Source organism: Astyanax mexicanus, unplaced genomic scaffold (assembly GCF_023375975.1).
Source record: "Astyanax mexicanus isolate ESR-SI-001 unplaced genomic scaffold, AstMex3_surface scaffold_43, whole genome shotgun sequence".
Taxonomy (NCBI): domain Eukaryota; kingdom Metazoa; phylum Chordata; class Actinopteri; order Characiformes; family Acestrorhamphidae; genus Astyanax; species Astyanax mexicanus.
The window spans coordinates 365,221-386,707 of record NW_026040053.1 but is presented as its reverse complement, the minus strand read 5'-3'; the positions used below and the strand labels follow the sequence as shown (position 1 = coordinate 386,707).

Here is a 21,487-nt window from a genome sequence, read left to right as displayed (position 1 = left end):
AGCATGGCTTTCAGAATGGACTTCGATTCCAGAATCATTACTGTACAACTGTATCCGTATCCCAGAATATACGAGGATTACCAAATCGCTCGATTCTGCATACGAAGAATTTTAACATGCTTACATAATTCATTCCTGACTTACAAAAGAGACCTTAAGAGAGCAGGAGAGCAAAACGCAGCTCCTCCAGCGCCTCCTCCAGTGATCACCATGCTGAACTGGAAAACTGATCTGTGGGGAATTACCCTCCAAGCAGCAGGAGATCCTCCCAGACCCACATACTTCCCCATTTATGACAGCCCAGCTCCCACTGAATACGAGCTCATAACACCACTGCCTCTAACATTCGAATAACACCACTGCCTCTAATATAATAATAACACCACTGCCTCTAACATTCGAATAACACCACTGCCTCTAATATAATAATAACACCACTGCCTCTAACATTCGAATAACACCACTGCCTCTAATATAATAATAACACCACTGCCTCTAACATTCGAATAACACCACTGCCTCTAACATTCGAATAACACCACTGCCTCTAATATAATAATAACACCACTGCCTCTAACATTATAATAACACCACTGCCTCTAACATTATAATAACACCACTGCCTCTAATATAATAATAACACCACTGCCTCTAATATAATAATAACACCACTGCCTCTAATATAATAATAACACCACTGCCTCTAACATTCGAATAACACCACTGCCTCTAATATAATAATAACACCACTGCCTCTAACATTCGAATAACACCACTGCCTCTAATATAATAATAACACCACTGCCTCTAACATTATAATAACACCACTGCCTCTAACATTATAATAACACCACTGCCTCTAACATTATAATAACACCACTGCCTCTAATATAATAATAACACCACTGCCTCTAACATTATAATAACACCACTGCCTCTAACATTATAATAACACCACTGCCTCTAACATTATAATAACACCACTGCCTCTAATATAATAATAACACAACTGCCTCTAACATTATAATAACACCACTGCCTCTAACATTATAATAACACCACTGCCTCTAACATTATAATAACACCACTGCCTCTAACATTATAATAACACCACTGCCTCTAACATTATAATAACACCACTGCCTCTAACATTATAATAACACCACTGCCTCTAACATTATAATAACACCACTGCCTCTAACATTATAATAACACCACTGCCTCTAACATTATAATAACACCACTGCCTCTAATATAATAATAACACCACTGCCTCTAATATAATAATAACACCACTGCCTCTAACATTATAATAACACCACCACTGCCTCTAATATAATAATAACACCACTGCCTCTAACATTATAATAACACCACCACTGCCTCTAATATAATAATAACACCACTGCCTCTAACATTATAATAACACCACTGCCTCTAACATTCGAATAACACCACTGCCTCTAATATAATAATAATACCACCACTGCCTCTAATATAATAATACCACCACTGCCTCTAATATAATAATACCACCACTGCCTCTAACATTATAATAACACCACTGCTTCTAACATTATAATAACACCACTGCCTCTAATATAATAATAACACCACTGCCTCTAATATAATAATAACACCACTGCCTCTAATATAATAATAACACCACTGCCTCTAACATTATAATAACACCACTGCCTCTAACATTATAATAACACCACTGCCTCTAACATTATAATAACACCACTGCCTCTAACATTATAATAACACCACTGCCTCTAATATAATAATAACACCACTGCCTCTAATATTATAATAACACCACTGCCTCTAACATTATAATAACACCACTGCCTCTAACATTATAATAACACCACTGCCTCTAATATAATAATAACACCACTGCCTCTAATATAATAATAACGCCACTGCCTCTAATATAATAATAACACCACTGCCTCTAACATTATAATAACACCACTGCCTCTAACATTATAATAACACCACTGCCTCTAATATAATAATAACACCACTGCCTCTAATATTATAATAACACCACTGCCTCTAACATTATAATAACACCACTGCCTCTAATATAATAATAACACCACTGCCTCTAATATAATAATAACACCACTGCCTCTAATATAATAAAACCACTGCCTCTGACATAATAATAACACCACCACTGCCTCTAATATAATAATAACACCACTGCCTCTAATATAATAATAACACCACTGCCTCTAATATAATAATAACACCACTGCCTCTAACATTATAATAACACCACTGCCTCTAACATTATAATAACACCACTGCCTCTAACATTATAATAACACCACTGCCTCTAACATTATAATAACACCACTGCCTCTAACATTATAATAACACCACTGCCTCTAACATTATAATAACACCACTGCCTCTAACATTATAATAACACCACTGCCTCTAACATTATAATAACACCACTGCCTCTAATATAATAATAACACCACTGCCTCTAACATTATAATAACACCACTGCCTCTAACATTATAATAACACCACTGCCTCTAACATTATAATAACACCACTGCCTCTAACATTATAATAACACCACTGCCTCTAACATTATAATAACACCACTGCCTCTAACATTATAATAACACCACTGCCTCTAACATTATAATAACACCACTGCCTCTAACATTATAATAACACCACTGCCTCTAATATAATAATAACACCACTGCCTCTAATATAATAATAACACCACTGCCTCTAATATAATAATAACACCACTGCCTCTAACATTCGAATAACACCACTGCCTCTAATATAATAATAACACCACTGCCTCTAACATTCGAATAACACCACTGCCTCTAATATAATAATAACACCACTGCCTCTAACATTATAATAACACCACTGCCTCTAACATTATAATAACACCACTGCCTCTAACATTATAATAACACCACTGCCTCTAATATAATAATAACACCACTGCCTCTAACATTATAATAACACCACTGCCTCTAACATTATAATAACACCACTGCCTCTAACATTATAATAACACCACTGCCTCTAATATAATAATAACACAACTGCCTCTAACATTATAATAACACCACTGCCTCTAACATTATAATAACACCACTGCCTCTAACATTATAATAACACCACTGCCTCTAACATTATAATAACACCACTGCCTCTAACATTATAATAACACCACTGCCTCTAACATTATAATAACACCACTGCCTCTAACATTATAATAACACCACTGCCTCTAACATTATAATAACACCACTGCCTCTAACATTATAATAACACCACTGCCTCTAATATAATAATAACACCACTGCCTCTAATATAATAATAACACCACTGCCTCTAACATTATAATAACACCACCACTGCCTCTAATATAATAATAACACCACTGCCTCTAACATTATAATAACACCACCACTGCCTCTAATATAATAATAACACCACTGCCTCTAACATTATAATAACACCACTGCCTCTAACATTCGAATAACACCACTGCCTCTAATATAATAATAATACCACCACTGCCTCTAATATAATAATACCACCACTGCCTCTAATATAATAATACCACCACTGCCTCTAACATTATAATAACACCACTGCTTCTAACATTATAATAACACCACTGCCTCTAATATAATAATAACACCACTGCCTCTAATATAATAATAACACCACTGCCTCTAATATAATAATAACACCACTGCCTCTAACATTATAATAACACCACTGCCTCTAACATTATAATAACACCACTGCCTCTAACATTATAATAACACCACTGCCTCTAACATTATAATAACACCACTGCCTCTAATATAATAATAACACCACTGCCTCTAATATTATAATAACACCACTGCCTCTAACATTATAATAACACCACTGCCTCTAACATTATAATAACACCACTGCCTCTAATATAATAATAACACCACTGCCTCTAATATAATAATAACGCCACTGCCTCTAATATAATAATAACACCACTGCCTCTAACATTATAATAACACCACTGCCTCTAACATTATAATAACACCACTGCCTCTAATATAATAATAACACCACTGCCTCTAATATTATAATAACACCACTGTCTCTAACATTATAATAACACCACTGCCTCTAATATAATAATAACACCACTGCCTCTAATATAATAATAACACCACTGCCTCTAATATAATAAAACCACTGCCTCTGACATAATAATAACACCACCACTGCCTCTAATATAATAATAACACCACTGCCTCTAATATAATAATAACACCACTGCCTCTAACATTATAATAACACCACTGCCTCTAACATTATAATAACACCACTGCCTCTAACATTATAATAACACCACTGCCTCTAACATTATAATAACACCACTGCCTCTAACATTATAATAACACCACTGCCTCTAACATTATAATAACACCACTGCCTCTAACATTATAATAACACCACTGCCTCTAACATTATAATAACACCACTGCCTCTAATATAATAATAACACCACTGCCTCTAACATTATAATAACACCACTGCCTCTAACATTATAATAACACCACTGCCTCTAACATTATAATAACACCACTGCCTCTAACATTATAATAACACCACTGCCTCTAACATTATAATAACACCACTGCCTCTAACATTATAATAACACCACTGCCTCTAACATTATAATAACACCACTGCCTCTAACATTATAATAACACCACTGCCTCTAACATTATAATAACACCACTGCCTCTAATATAATAATAACACCACTGCCTCTAACATTATAATAACACCACTGCCTCTAACATTATAATAACACCACTGCCTCTAACATTATAATAACACCACTGCCTCTAACATTATAATAACACCACTGCCTCTAACATTATAATAATGCCACTGCCTCTAACATTATAATAACGCCACTGCCTCTAATATAATAATAACACCACTGCCTCTAATATAATAATAACACCACTGCCTCTAACATAATAATAACACCACTGCCTCTAACATTCGAATAACACCACTGCCTCTAATATAATAATAACACCACTGCCTCTAACATTCGAATAACACCACTGCCTCTAATATAATAATAACACCACTGCCTCTAACATTCGAATAACACCACTGCCTCTAATATAATAATAACACCACTGCCTCTAACATTCGAATAACACCACTGCCTCTAACATTATAATAATAACACCACTGCCTCTAACATTATAATAACACCACTGCCTCTAACATAATAATAACACCACTGCCTCTAATATAATAATAACACCACTGCCTCTAATATTATAATAACACCACTGCCTCTAACATTATAATAACACCACTGCCTCTAACATTATAATAACACCACTGCCTCTAACATTATAATAACACCACTGCCTCTAACATTATAATAACACCACTGCCTCTAAAATTATAATAACACCACTGCCTCTAACATTATAATAACACCACTGCCTCTAACATTATAATAACACCACTGCCTCTAATATAATAATAACACTGCCTCTAACATTATAATAACACCACTGCCTCTAACATTATAATAACACCACTGCCTCTAATATAATAATAACACCACTGCCTCTAACATTATAATAACACCACTGCCTCTAACATTATAATAACACCACTGCCTCTAATATAATAATAACACCACTGCCTCTAACATTATAATAACACCACTGCCTCTAACATTATAATAACACCACTGCCTCTAACATTATAATAACACCACTGCCTCTAACATTATAATAACACCACTGCCTCTAACATTATAATAACACCACTGCCTCTAACATTATAATAATAACACCACTGCCTCTAACATTATAATAATAACACCACTGCCTCTAACATTATAATAACACCACTGCCTCTAACATTATAATAACACCACTGCCTCTAACATTATAATAACACCACTGCCTCTAACATTATAATAACACCACTGCCTCTAACATTATAATAACACCACTGCCTCTAACATTATAATAACACCACTGCCTCTAACATTATAATAACACCACTGCCTCTAACATAATAACACCACTGCCTCTAACATTATAATAACACCACTGCCTCTAACATTATAATAACACCACTGCCTCTAACATTATAATAACACCACTGCCTCTAACATTATAATAACACCACTGCCTCTAACATTATAATAACACCACTGCCTCTAACATTATAATAACACCACTGCCTCTAACATAATAACACCACTGCCTCTAACATTATAATAACACCACTGCCTCTAACATTATAATAACACCACTGCCTCTAACATTATAATAACACCACTGCCTCTAACATTATAATAACACCACTGCCTCTAACATTATAATAACACCACTGCCTCTAACATTCGAATAACACCACTGCCTCTAATATAATAATAACACCACTGCCTCTAACATTCGAATAACACCACTGCCTCTAACATTATAATAATAACACCACTGCCTCTAACATTATAATAACACCACTGCCTCTAACATAATAATAACACCACTGCCTCTAACATTATAATAACACCACTGCCTCTAATATAATAATAACACCACTGCCTCTAACATTATAATAACACCACTGCCTCTAACATTATAATAACACCACTGCCTCTAACATTATAATAACAACACTGCCTCTAACATTATAATAACACCACTGCCTCTAACATTATAATAACACCACTGCCTCTAAAATTATAATAACACCACTGCCTCTAACATTATAATAACACCACTGCCTCTAACATTATAATAACACCACTGCCTCTAATATAATAATAACACTGCCTCTAACATTATAATAACACCACTGCCTCTAACATTATAATAACACCACTGCCTCTAATATAATAATAACACCACTGCCTCTAACATTATAATAACACCACTGCCTCTAACATTATAATAACACCACTGCCTCTAATATAATAATAACACCACTGCCTCTAACATTATAATAACACCACTGCCTCTAACATTATAATAACACCACTGCCTCTAACATTATAATAACACCACTGCCTCTAACATTATAATAACACCACTGCCTCTAACATTATAATAATAACACCACTGCCTCTAACATTATAATAATAACACCACTGCCTCTAACATTATAATAACACCACTGCCTCTAACATTATAATAACACCACTGCCTCTAACATTATAATAACACCACTGCCTCTAACATTATAATAACACCACTGCCTCTAACATTATAATAACACCACTGCCTCTAACATTATAATAACACCACTGCCTCTAACATTATAATAACACCACTGTCTCTAACATAATAACACCACTGCCTCTAACATTATAATAACACCACTGCCTCTAACATTATAATAACACCACTGCCTCTAACATTATAATAACACCACTGCCTCTAACATTATAATAACACCACTGCCTCTAACATTCGAATAACACCACTGCCTCTAACATTATAATAACACCACTGCCTCTAACATTCGAATAACACCACTGCCTCTAACATTATAATAACACCACTGCCTCTAACATTCGAATAACACCACTGCCTCTAACATTCGAATAACACCACTGCCTCTAATATAATAATAACACCACTGCCTCTAACATTATAATAACACCACTGCCTCTAACATTATAATAACACCACTGCCTCTAATATAATAATAACACCACTGCCTCTAATATAATAATAACACCACTGCCTCTAATATAATAATAACACCACTGCCTCTAACATTCGAATAACACCACTGCCTCTAATATAATAATAACACCACTGCCTCTAACATTCGAATAACACCACTGCCTCTAATATAATAATAACACCACTGCCTCTAACATTATAATAACACCACTGCCTCTAACATTATAATAACACCACTGCCTCTAACATTATAATAACACCACTGCCTCTAATATAATAATAACACCACTGCCTCTAACATTATAATAACACCACTGCCTCTAACATTATAATAACACCACTGCCTCTAACATTATAATAACACCACTGCCTCTAATATAATAATAACACAACTGCCTCTAACATTATAATAACACCACTGCCTCTAACATTATAATAACACCACTGCCTCTAACATTATAATAACACCACTGCCTCTAACATTATAATAACACCACTGCCTCTAACATTATAATAACACCACTGCCTCTAACATTATAATAACACCACTGCCTCTAACATTATAATAACACCACTGCCTCTAACATTATAATAACACCACTGCCTCTAACATTATAATAACACCACTGCCTCTAATATAATAATAACACCACTGCCTCTAATATAATAATAACACCACTGCCTCTAACATTATAATAACACCACCACTGCCTCTAATATAATAATAACACCACTGCCTCTAACATTATAATAACACCACCACTGCCTCTAATATAATAATAACACCACTGCCTCTAACATTATAATAACACCACTGCCTCTAACATTCGAATAACACCACTGCCTCTAATATAATAATAATACCACCACTGCCTCTAATATAATAATACCACCACTGCCTCTAATATAATAATACCACCACTGCCTCTAACATTATAATAACACCACTGCTTCTAACATTATAATAACACCACTGCCTCTAATATAATAATAACACCACTGCCTCTAATATAATAATAACACCACTGCCTCTAATATAATAATAACACCACTGCCTCTAACATTATAATAACACCACTGCCTCTAACATTATAATAACACCACTGCCTCTAACATTATAATAACACCACTGCCTCTAACATTATAATAACACCACTGCCTCTAATATAATAATAACACCACTGCCTCTAATATTATAATAACACCACTGCCTCTAACATTATAATAACACCACTGCCTCTAACATTATAATAACACCACTGCCTCTAATATAATAATAACACCACTGCCTCTAATATAATAATAACGCCACTGCCTCTAATATAATAATAACACCACTGCCTCTAACATTATAATAACACCACTGCCTCTAACATTATAATAACACCACTGCCTCTAATATAATAATAACACCACTGCCTCTAATATTATAATAACACCACTGCCTCTAACATTATAATAACACCACTGCCTCTAATATAATAATAACACCACTGCCTCTAATATAATAATAACACCACTGCCTCTAATATAATAAAACCACTGCCTCTGACATAATAATAACACCACCACTGCCTCTAATATAATAATAACACCACTGCCTCTAATATAATAATAACACCACTGCCTCTAATATAATAATAACACCACTGCCTCTAACATTATAATAACACCACTGCCTCTAACATTATAATAACACCACTGCCTCTAACATTATAATAACACCACTGCCTCTAACATTATAATAACACCACTGCCTCTAACATTATAATAACACCACTGCCTCTAACATTATAATAACACCACTGCCTCTAACATTATAATAACACCACTGCCTCTAACATTATAATAACACCACTGCCTCTAATATAATAATAACACCACTGCCTCTAACATTATAATAACACCACTGCCTCTAACATTATAATAACACCACTGCCTCTAACATTATAATAACACCACTGCCTCTAACATTATAATAACACCACTGCCTCTAACATTATAATAACACCACTGCCTCTAACATTATAATAACACCACTGCCTCTAACATTATAATAACACCACTGCCTCTAACATTATAATAACACCACTGCCTCTAATATAATAATAACACCACTGCCTCTAATATAATAATAACACCACTGCCTCTAATATAATAATAACACCACTGCCTCTAACATTCGAATAACACCACTGCCTCTAATATAATAATAACACCACTGCCTCTAACATTCGAATAACACCACTGCCTCTAATATAATAATAACACCACTGCCTCTAACATTATAATAACACCACTGCCTCTAACATTATAATAACACCACTGCCTCTAACATTATAATAACACCACTGCCTCTAATATAATAATAACACCACTGCCTCTAACATTATAATAACACCACTGCCTCTAACATTATAATAACACCACTGCCTCTAACATTATAATAACACCACTGCCTCTAATATAATAATAACACAACTGCCTCTAACATTATAATAACACCACTGCCTCTAACATTATAATAACACCACTGCCTCTAACATTATAATAACACCACTGCCTCTAACATTATAATAACACCACTGCCTCTAACATTATAATAACACCACTGCCTCTAACATTATAATAACACCACTGCCTCTAACATTATAATAACACCACTGCCTCTAACATTATAATAACACCACTGCCTCTAACATTATAATAACACCACTGCCTCTAATATAATAATAACACCACTGCCTCTAATATAATAATAACACCACTGCCTCTAACATTATAATAACACCACCACTGCCTCTAATATAATAATAACACCACTGCCTCTAACATTATAATAACACCACCACTGCCTCTAATATAATAATAACACCACTGCCTCTAACATTATAATAACACCACTGCCTCTAACATTCGAATAACACCACTGCCTCTAATATAATAATAATACCACCACTGCCTCTAATATAATAATACCACCACTGCCTCTAATATAATAATACCACCACTGCCTCTAACATTATAATAACACCACTGCTTCTAACATTATAATAACACCACTGCCTCTAATATAATAATAACACCACTGCCTCTAATATAATAATAACACCACTGCCTCTAATATAATAATAACACCACTGCCTCTAACATTATAATAACACCACTGCCTCTAACATTATAATAACACCACTGCCTCTAACATTATAATAACACCACTGCCTCTAACATTATAATAACACCACTGCCTCTAATATAATAATAACACCACTGCCTCTAATATTATAATAACACCACTGCCTCTAACATTATAATAACACCACTGCCTCTAACATTATAATAACACCACTGCCTCTAATATAATAATAACACCACTGCCTCTAATATAATAATAACGCCACTGCCTCTAATATAATAATAACACCACTGCCTCTAACATTATAATAACACCACTGCCTCTAACATTATAATAACACCACTGCCTCTAATATAATAATAACACCACTGCCTCTAATATTATAATAACACCACTGTCTCTAACATTATAATAACACCACTGCCTCTAATATAATAATAACACCACTGCCTCTAATATAATAATAACACCACTGCCTCTAATATAATAAAACCACTGCCTCTGACATAATAATAACACCACCACTGCCTCTAATATAATAATAACACCACTGCCTCTAATATAATAATAACACCACTGCCTCTAACATTATAATAACACCACTGCCTCTAACATTATAATAACACCACTGCCTCTAACATTATAATAACACCACTGCCTCTAACATTATAATAACACCACTGCCTCTAACATTATAATAACACCACTGCCTCTAACATTATAATAACACCACTGCCTCTAACATTATAATAACACCACTGCCTCTAACATTATAATAACACCACTGCCTCTAATATAATAATAACACCACTGCCTCTAACATTATAATAACACCACTGCCTCTAACATTATAATAACACCACTGCCTCTAACATTATAATAACACCACTGCCTCTAACATTATAATAACACCACTGCCTCTAACATTATAATAACACCACTGCCTCTAACATTATAATAACACCACTGCCTCTAACATTATAATAACACCACTGCCTCTAACATTATAATAACACCACTGCCTCTAACATTATAATAACACCACTGCCTCTAATATAATAATAACACCACTGCCTCTAACATTATAATAACACCACTGCCTCTAACATTATAATAACACCACTGCCTCTAACATTATAATAACACCACTGCCTCTAACATTATAATAACACCACTGCCTCTAACATTATAATAATGCCACTGCCTCTAACATTATAATAACGCCACTGCCTCTAATATAATAATAACACCACTGCCTCTAATATAATAATAACACCACTGCCTCTAACATAATAATAACACCACTGCCTCTAACATTCGAATAACACCACTGCCTCTAATATAATAATAACACCACTGCCTCTAACATTCGAATAACACCACTGCCTCTAATATAATAATAACACCACTGCCTCTAACATTCGAATAACACCACTGCCTCTAATATAATAATAACACCACTGCCTCTAACATTCGAATAACACCACTGCCTCTAACATTATAATAATAACACCACTGCCTCTAACATTATAATAACACCACTGCCTCTAACATAATAATAACACCACTGCCTCTAATATAATAATAACACCACTGCCTCTAATATTATAATAACACCACTGCCTCTAACATTATAATAACACCACTGCCTCTAACATTATAATAACACCACTGCCTCTAACATTATAATAACACCACTGCCTCTAACATTATAATAACACCACTGCCTCTAAAATTATAATAACACCACTGCCTCTAACATTATAATAACACCACTGCCTCTAACATTATAATAACACCACTGCCTCTAATATAATAATAACACTGCCTCTAACATTATAATAACACCACTGCCTCTAACATTATAATAACACCACTGCCTCTAACATTATAATAACACCACTGCCTCTAACATTATAATAACACCACTGCCTCTAATATAATAATAACACCACTGCCTCTAATATAATAATAACACCACTGCCTCTAATATAATAATAACACCACTGCCTCTAACATTCGAATAACACCACTGCCTCTAATATAATAATAACACCACTGCCTCTAACATTCGAATAACACCACTGCCTCTAATATAATAATAACACCACTGCCTCTAACATTATAATAACACCACTGCCTCTAACATTATAATAACACCACTGCCTCTAACATTATAATAACACCACTGCCTCTAATATAATAATAACACCACTGCCTCTAACATTATAATAACACCACTGCCTCTAACATTATAATAACACCACTGCCTCTAACATTATAATAACACCACTGCCTCTAATATAATAATAACACAACTGCCTCTAACATTATAATAACACCACTGCCTCTAACATTATAATAACACCACTGCCTCTAACATTATAATAACACCACTGCCTCTAACATTATAATAACACCACTGCCTCTAACATTATAATAACACCACTGCCTCTAACATTATAATAACACCACTGCCTCTAACATTATAATAACACCACTGCCTCTAACATTATAATAACACCACTGCCTCTAATATAATAATAACACCACTGCCTCTAATATAATAATAACACCACTGCCTCTAACATTATAATAACACCACCACTGCCTCTAATATAATAATAACACCACTGCCTCTAACATTATAATAACACCACCACTGCCTCTAATATAATAATAACACCACTGCCTCTAACATTATAATAACACCACTGCCTCTAACATTCGAATAACACCACTGCCTCTAATATAATAATAATACCACCACTGCCTCTAATATAATAATACCACCACTGCCTCTAATATAATAATACCACCACTGCCTCTAACATTATAATAACACCACTGCTTCTAACATTATAATAACACCACTGCCTCTAATATAATAATAACACCACTGCCTCTAATATAATAATAACACCACTGCCTCTAATATAATAATAACACCACTGCCTCTAACATTATAATAACACCACTGCCTCTAACATTATAATAACACCACTGCCTCTAACATTATAATAACACCACTGCCTCTAACATTATAATAACACCACTGCCTCTAATATAATAATAACACCACTGCCTCTAATATTATAATAACACCACTGCCTCTAACATTATAATAACACCACTGCCTCTAACATTATAATAACACCACTGCCTCTAATATAATAATAACACCACTGCCTCTAATATAATAATAACGCCACTGCCTCTAATATAATAATAACACCACTGCCTCTAACATTATAATAACACCACTGCCTCTAACATTATAATAACACCACTGCCTCTAATATAATAATAACACCACTGCCTCTAATATTATAATAACACCACTGTCTCTAACATTATAATAACACCACTGCCTCTAATATAATAATAACACCACTGCCTCTAATATAATAATAACACCACTGCCTCTAATATAATAAAACCACTGCCTCTGACATAATAATAACACCACCACTGCCTCTAATATAATAATAACACCACTGCCTCTAATATAATAATAACACCACTGCCTCTAACATTATAATAACACCACTGCCTCTAACATTATAATAACACCACTGCCTCTAACATTATAATAACACCACTGCCTCTAACATTATAATAACACCACTGCCTCTAACATTATAATAACACCACTGCCTCTAACATTATAATAACACCACTGCCTCTAACATTATAATAACACCACTGCCTCTAACATTATAATAACACCACTGCCTCTAATATAATAATAACACCACTGCCTCTAACATTATAATAACACCACTGCCTCTAACATTATAATAACACCACTGCCTCTAACATTATAATAACACCACTGCCTCTAACATTATAATAACACCACTGCCTCTAACATTATAATAACACCACTGCCTCTAACATTATAATAACACCACTGCCTCTAACATTATAATAACACCACTGCCTCTAACATTATAATAACACCACTGCCTCTAACATTATAATAACACCACTGCCTCTAATATAATAATAACACCACTGCCTCTAACATTATAATAACACCACTGCCTCTAACATTATAATAACACCACTGCCTCTAACATTATAATAACACCACTGCCTCTAACATTATAATAACACCACTGCCTCTAACATTATAATAATGCCACTGCCTCTAACATTATAATAACGCCACTGCCTCTAATATAATAATAACACCACTGCCTCTAATATAATAATAACACCACTGCCTCTAACATAATAATAACACCACTGCCTCTAACATTCGAATAACACCACTGCCTCTAATATAATAATAACACCACTGCCTCTAACATTCGAATAACACCACTGCCTCTAATATAATAATAACACCACTGCCTCTAACATTCGAATAACACCACTGCCTCTAATATAATAATAACACCACTGCCTCTAACATTCGAATAACACCACTGCCTCTAACATTATAATAATAACACCACTGCCTCTAACATTATAATAACACCACTGCCTCTAACATAATAATAACACCACTGCCTCTAATATAATAATAACACCACTGCCTCTAATATTATAATAACACCACTGCCTCTAACATTATAATAACACCACTGCCTCTAACATTATAATAACACCACTGCCTCTAACATTATAATAACACCACTGCCTCTAACATTATAATAACACCACTGCCTCTAAAATTATAATAACACCACTGCCTCTAACATTATAATAACACCACTGCCTCTAACATTATAATAACACCACTGCCTCTAATATAATAATAACACTGCCTCTAACATTATAATAACACCACTGCCTCTAACATTATAATAACACCACTGCCTCTAATATAATAATAACACCACTGCCTCTAACATTATAATAACACCACTGCCTCTAACATTATAATAACACCACTGCCTCTAATATAATAATAACACCACTGCCTCTAACATTATAATAACACCACTGCCTCTAACATTATAATAACACCACTGCCTCTAACATTATAATAACACCACTGCCTCTAACATTATAATAACACCACTGCCTCTAACATTATAATAACACCACTGCCTCTAACATTATAATAATAACACCACTGCCTCTAACATTATAATAATAACACCACTGCCTCTAACATTATAATAACACCACTGCCTCTAACATTATAATAACACCACTGCCTCTAACATTATAATAACACCACTGCCTCTAACATTATAATAACACCACTGCCTCTAACATTATAATAACACCACTGCCTCTAACATTATAATAACACCACTGCCTCTAACATTATAATAACACCACTGCCTCTAACATAATAACACCACTGCCTCTAACATTATAATAACACCACTGCCTCTAACATTATAATAACACCACTGCCTCTAACATTATAATAACACCACTGCCTCTAACATTATAATAACACCACTGCCTCTAACATTATAATAACACCACTGCCTCTAACATTATAATAACACCACTGCCTCTAACATAATAACACCACTGCCTCTAACATTATAATAACACCACTGCCTCTAACATTATAATAACACCACTGCCTCTAACATTATAATAACACCACTGCCTCTAACATTATAATAACACCACTGCCTCTAACATTATAATAACACCACTGCCTCTAACATTCGAATAACACCACTGCCTCTAATATAATAATAACACCACTGCCTCTAACATTCGAATAACACCACTGCCTCTAACATTATAATAATAACACCACTGCCTCTAACATTATAATAACACCACTGCCTCTAACATAATAATAACACCACTGCCTCTAACATTATAATAACACCACTGCCTCTAATATAATAATAACACCACTGCCTCTAACATTATAATAACACCACTGCCTCTAACATTATAATAACACCACTGCCTCTAACATTATAATAACACCACTGCCTCTAACATTATAATAACACCACTGCCTCTAACATTATAATAACACCACTGCCTCTAAAATTATAATAACACCACTGCCTCTAACATTATAATAACACCACTGCCTCTAACATTATAATAACACCACTGCCTCTAATATAATAATAACACTGCCTCTAACATTATAATAACACCACTGCCTCTAACATTATAATAACACCACTGCCTCTAATATAATAATAACACCACTGCCTCTAACATTATAATAACACCACTGCCTCTAACATTATAATAACACCACTGCCTCTAATATAATAATAACACCACTGCCTCTAACATTATAATAACACCACTGCCTCTAACATTATAATAACACCACTGCCTCTAACATTATAATAACACCACTGCCTCTAACATTATAATAACACCACTGCCTCTAACATTATAATAATAACACCACTGCCTCTAACATTATAATAATAACACCACTGCCTCTAACATTATAATAACACCACTGCCTCTAACATTATAATAACACCACTGCCTCTAACATTATAATAACACCACTGCCTCTAACATTATAATAACACCACTGCCTCTAACATTATAATAACACCACTGCCTCTAACATTATAATAACACCACTGCCTCTAACATTATAATAACACCACTGTCTCTAACATAATAACACCACTGCCTCTAACATTATAATAACACCACTGCCTCTAACATTATAATAACACCACTGCCTCTAACATTATAATAACACCACTGCCTCTAACATTATAATAACACCACTGCCTCTAACATTCGAATAACACCACTGCCTCTAACATTATAATAACACCACTGCCTCTAACATTCGAATAACACCACTGCCTCTAACATTATAATAACACCACTGCCTCTAACATTATAAAATCACTAGAATGTGCTCAGTGTCCTCATGCTATTAGCATAGCCGCCAATTAGTTATTTTTCATGTTTTTGCTAATTCTGTTAAAAACACAGGTAACTCTTAATACTGCTCCATAGTAAGTAATTAATAGTACTGCAGTAACCCATAAACCTATTCTATTTACTACCAGGAAGTACTGAGTAATTACTCAATAGATACTATTGAACTAATGATTATAGTAGTTCACTATGAAATCCTTACTTATCTCCTGGAGAACTACTTACTAATTATGTCTCCTTTATAGTAACTACTCATTAATTAATGCTCAAATTAACATTCACTACTGAAAACTCTTACATGCCACCTGGAAACTACAGATCTAAATCAGTCTACACAAACAATTATTTAATCAGTGGTGATATTAAAGTCATATCTGAATGAAGTCAGTGACACTATTTGTAGTAGTAGAAGTAATCTTAATTACCTTACTATCCTCAGTATCTTCCAAATATTAGAAACACATAGTAAAATAGTACAGTACACATTTAACCTAGATAACTTAGCTAGCTAACGCTAACTACACACACAACTTAACTAACTTAGCTAGCTAATGCTAACTAACACACACACATTTAACCAAGCTTACTAACACACATATATATAACCTATATATAACTAACGCACATATAACCTAGTTAACTTAGCTAGCTAACTCTAACTAACACAGATATAATCTAGCTAAATAAGCTAGCTAACGCTAACTTAACTAATTAAGCTAGCTAACGCTAACTGACACACATAATAACCTAGCTAACTAACACACACACATTTACCCAAGCTTACTAACAAACATATAACCTAGCTAACTTAGCTAGCTAAATCTAACTAACACACACATATAACCTAGGTAACTAAACTGGCTAACTCTAACTAACACACATATAATCTAGCTAATTTACACACACAACTTATCAAACTTAGCTAGCTAACGCTAACTAACACACATAATAACCTAGCTAACTAACCCCACACACATTAAACCGAGCTTACAAACAAACATATAACCTAGCTAACTTAGCTAGCTAACGCTAACTAACACACACAATTTAACTAATTAAGCTAGCTAACGCTAACTGACACACATAATAACCTAGCTAACTAACACACACACATTTACCCAAGCTTACTAACAAACATATAACCTAGCTAACTTAGCTAGCTAAATCTAACTAACACACATATAATCTAGCTAATTTACACACACAACTTATCAAACTTAGCTAGCTAACGCTAACTAACACACATAATAACCTAGCTAACTAACCCCACACACATTAAACCAAGCTTACTAACAAACATATAACCTAGCTAACTTAGCTAGCTAACGCTAACTACACACACAATTTAACTAATTAAGCTAGCTAACACCAACTAACACACATATAGTCTAGCTAACAAGGCTAGCTAACTCTACCTACACACACAACTTAACTAACTTAGCTAGCTAAAGCTGACTAACACACATATATAACCTAGCTAACTATTTATTTTAATTAGTTAGTAAGATTTATTTTACCCTCAATAGCCGGTTTCTTCAGGTCAGGAGACATCGTCCTGCTTCCCTCCCCGATGTTTTCTGCTAGGATGCTCATCAGAACCACCAGATCTTCCTGACCAAGAGAGATCTACAACAACCAACACAAACACACACCTGCCGTCAGGTGACTGTATTTACAGAATACCACACATCTACCCTTTAAAACTCTCCTTCCTCTAAAATCCTCTGCAGCAGCTAGTAAAAGAAAATATTCAGAAAAACGAGTCGATCAGGAAAAACACCGTGTCTACATCAACCCAATAAGTAGTATTCATGGCCCCGCCCACCTCGGCTCGGGACCGCCCACAGACCAAGCTAAAGCCGGGCGGCGACGCCGTCTCATCAGAGAGGAGATAACCAACAACGCTAGGAACAGCATGCAGTTCATTCCTGTGTTATTTGTGCGAATAACACATCAGTGTTTATATACTTTACCCAGTAATTCAGAGCTAAGAAACAAATGGTTAGAATTAGTCTATGGAGGAAAAACACCACCAGCCAAGAACAATAGAGATAGGTAGGTGTAAAAACAGTTTAGAACAGTTCTGTTTACACTGGTTAAAAGTAAAAATCCACCCCGGGGTTTTGTTCCAACTGCCTGGGCGGCTCTGCCAACAAAACCCCGGGGTGGATTTTTACTTTCTGGATCTGGACTCTACCCATCTCTGTGTGTAACTATAGGTTTAAATAGGATCTCTGGTGGATTTGGTGTTTTACAGAGACTCTAAGACTAGGTCAGTGGCTGAACTGCACTTAGCAGGGCATTATTACACATGTTGTAAAGTAACGCCCCCTCCACCACTCCCCCACCGGACTAAAGCAGTGTTATACTGCTTAGATATTTTAAAATGAATGAAAAAAAAGAATGAAATGAGATTTTTAATAGAACGCAGAGTAAACTCACGTTCATAGACTTCAGCACTCCAGTGACCTCCACTCCAGGGATGCTGGTGAACCAGGAGGCGGCCAGGTTTCGCTTCACCAGCAGCTCCAGGTTAATGGGTTGCAGGAGCTCCACCTCCGACTGAGGGGCGTCTCGACTCAGGACCGTCCTGTAATACAGAGAAACTCAAAAACTCAACAGAGGATTAAAACACATTTTTACTGCTATTTTATACTGCTACTTGCTTTATCATTCACATACAGCTCTGGGAAAAATGAAGTTTCTGAATCAGTTTCTCTGATTTTTCTATTTATAGGTTTATATTTGAGTAAAATGAACATTGTTGTTTTATTCTATAAACTACAGACAACATTTCTCCCAAATTACAAATAAAAATATTCTCATTTAGAGCATTTATTTACAGAAAATGAGAAATGACTGAAATAACAACAAAGATGCAGAGCTTTCAGACCTCAAATAATGCAAAGAAAACAAGTTCATATTCATAAAGTTTTAAGAGTTCAGAAATCAATAATCTATAAATTAAATTCTTTTTTTCCCTCTATTTTTTCCCATTTTATCCTATTTTTTCATCACATTTTCATCACTAGTGATGCTCCTTTAACACCAGGAGGGTTAAGAAGACCAGCACACGCCTCCTCCGACACATGTGAAGTCAGACTCCGCCTCTTTTTGAGCTGCTGCTGATGCTGTAGCATTACCGAGTAGCATCACAGCGCTAACGCTCGGAGGAAAGTGCAGCGACTCGGTTCTGATACATCAGCTCACAGACGCAGCCTTGTGCTGATCCACATCACCCTAGGAGTGATGAGGGGAAAGAGAGAGCGCCATCTACTGTACTGTACCCACCCAGAGAGAGAGCAAGGACAACTGTGTGTGCTCTCTCGGGGCTCCGGAAGCTGATGACAGTACCTGCACAGTTTGAGGTGGGTGAGGTTGATGTCCATGGTCTCCATCACGGCCGGGAGAGGGAAGCCCTCAGCAGGAAGCAGGGAGAAGCTGTTGCTCACAGTGATCAGACCCAAATCCACAACAAAGGCATTGTGGGAAGTGGAGGACTGAGGGATGATGATTAGAGGAGCTTTCAGTCTGATGTTCAGGGAGAGTCTGAAGCTCTTCTGGGCGAAGTCTCTCACGCTGGACGCTGCTTTCTCCGCCGCCTGCGCCGTGGCCGCGCTCAGAGCCTCTTTAGCCGTCTGGAAGTTATCCACAAACGTCTGCAGAAGAGAAAACACCATCAGTGAACGCTCCATCACTAATCTCTCAGAGGGGTGGAGGAGAACTGAGGAAGATCTGAGACAGTGAGACCGTGTTA

The 21,487-nt window shown here is 35.2% G+C and overlaps 1 protein-coding gene across 10 annotated transcripts in view; it reads right to left on the bottom strand.

Moving 5' to 3' along the window:
* The window catches only part of vps13c (vacuolar protein sorting 13 homolog C), a 259,753-nt gene that overhangs the window by 156,466 nt on the left and 81,800 nt on the right, over positions 1-21,487 (bottom strand). For all 10 annotated transcript variants that reach the window (XR_007434232.1, XR_007434233.1, XM_049473672.1 and 7 more), the window contains 3 exons: positions 21,085-21,389; positions 20,173-20,320; positions 19,248-19,356 (listed from right to left, as the gene is read on the bottom strand). Coding sequence is in view for 8 of the 10 variants with exons in the window: in XM_049473672.1 (XP_049329629.1) it covers positions 19,248-19,356; positions 20,173-20,320; positions 21,085-21,389 (562 nt within the window). In the remaining 2 variants the exon portion in view is untranslated. The remainder of the gene's footprint in view (positions 1-19,247; positions 19,357-20,172; positions 20,321-21,084; positions 21,390-21,487) is intronic.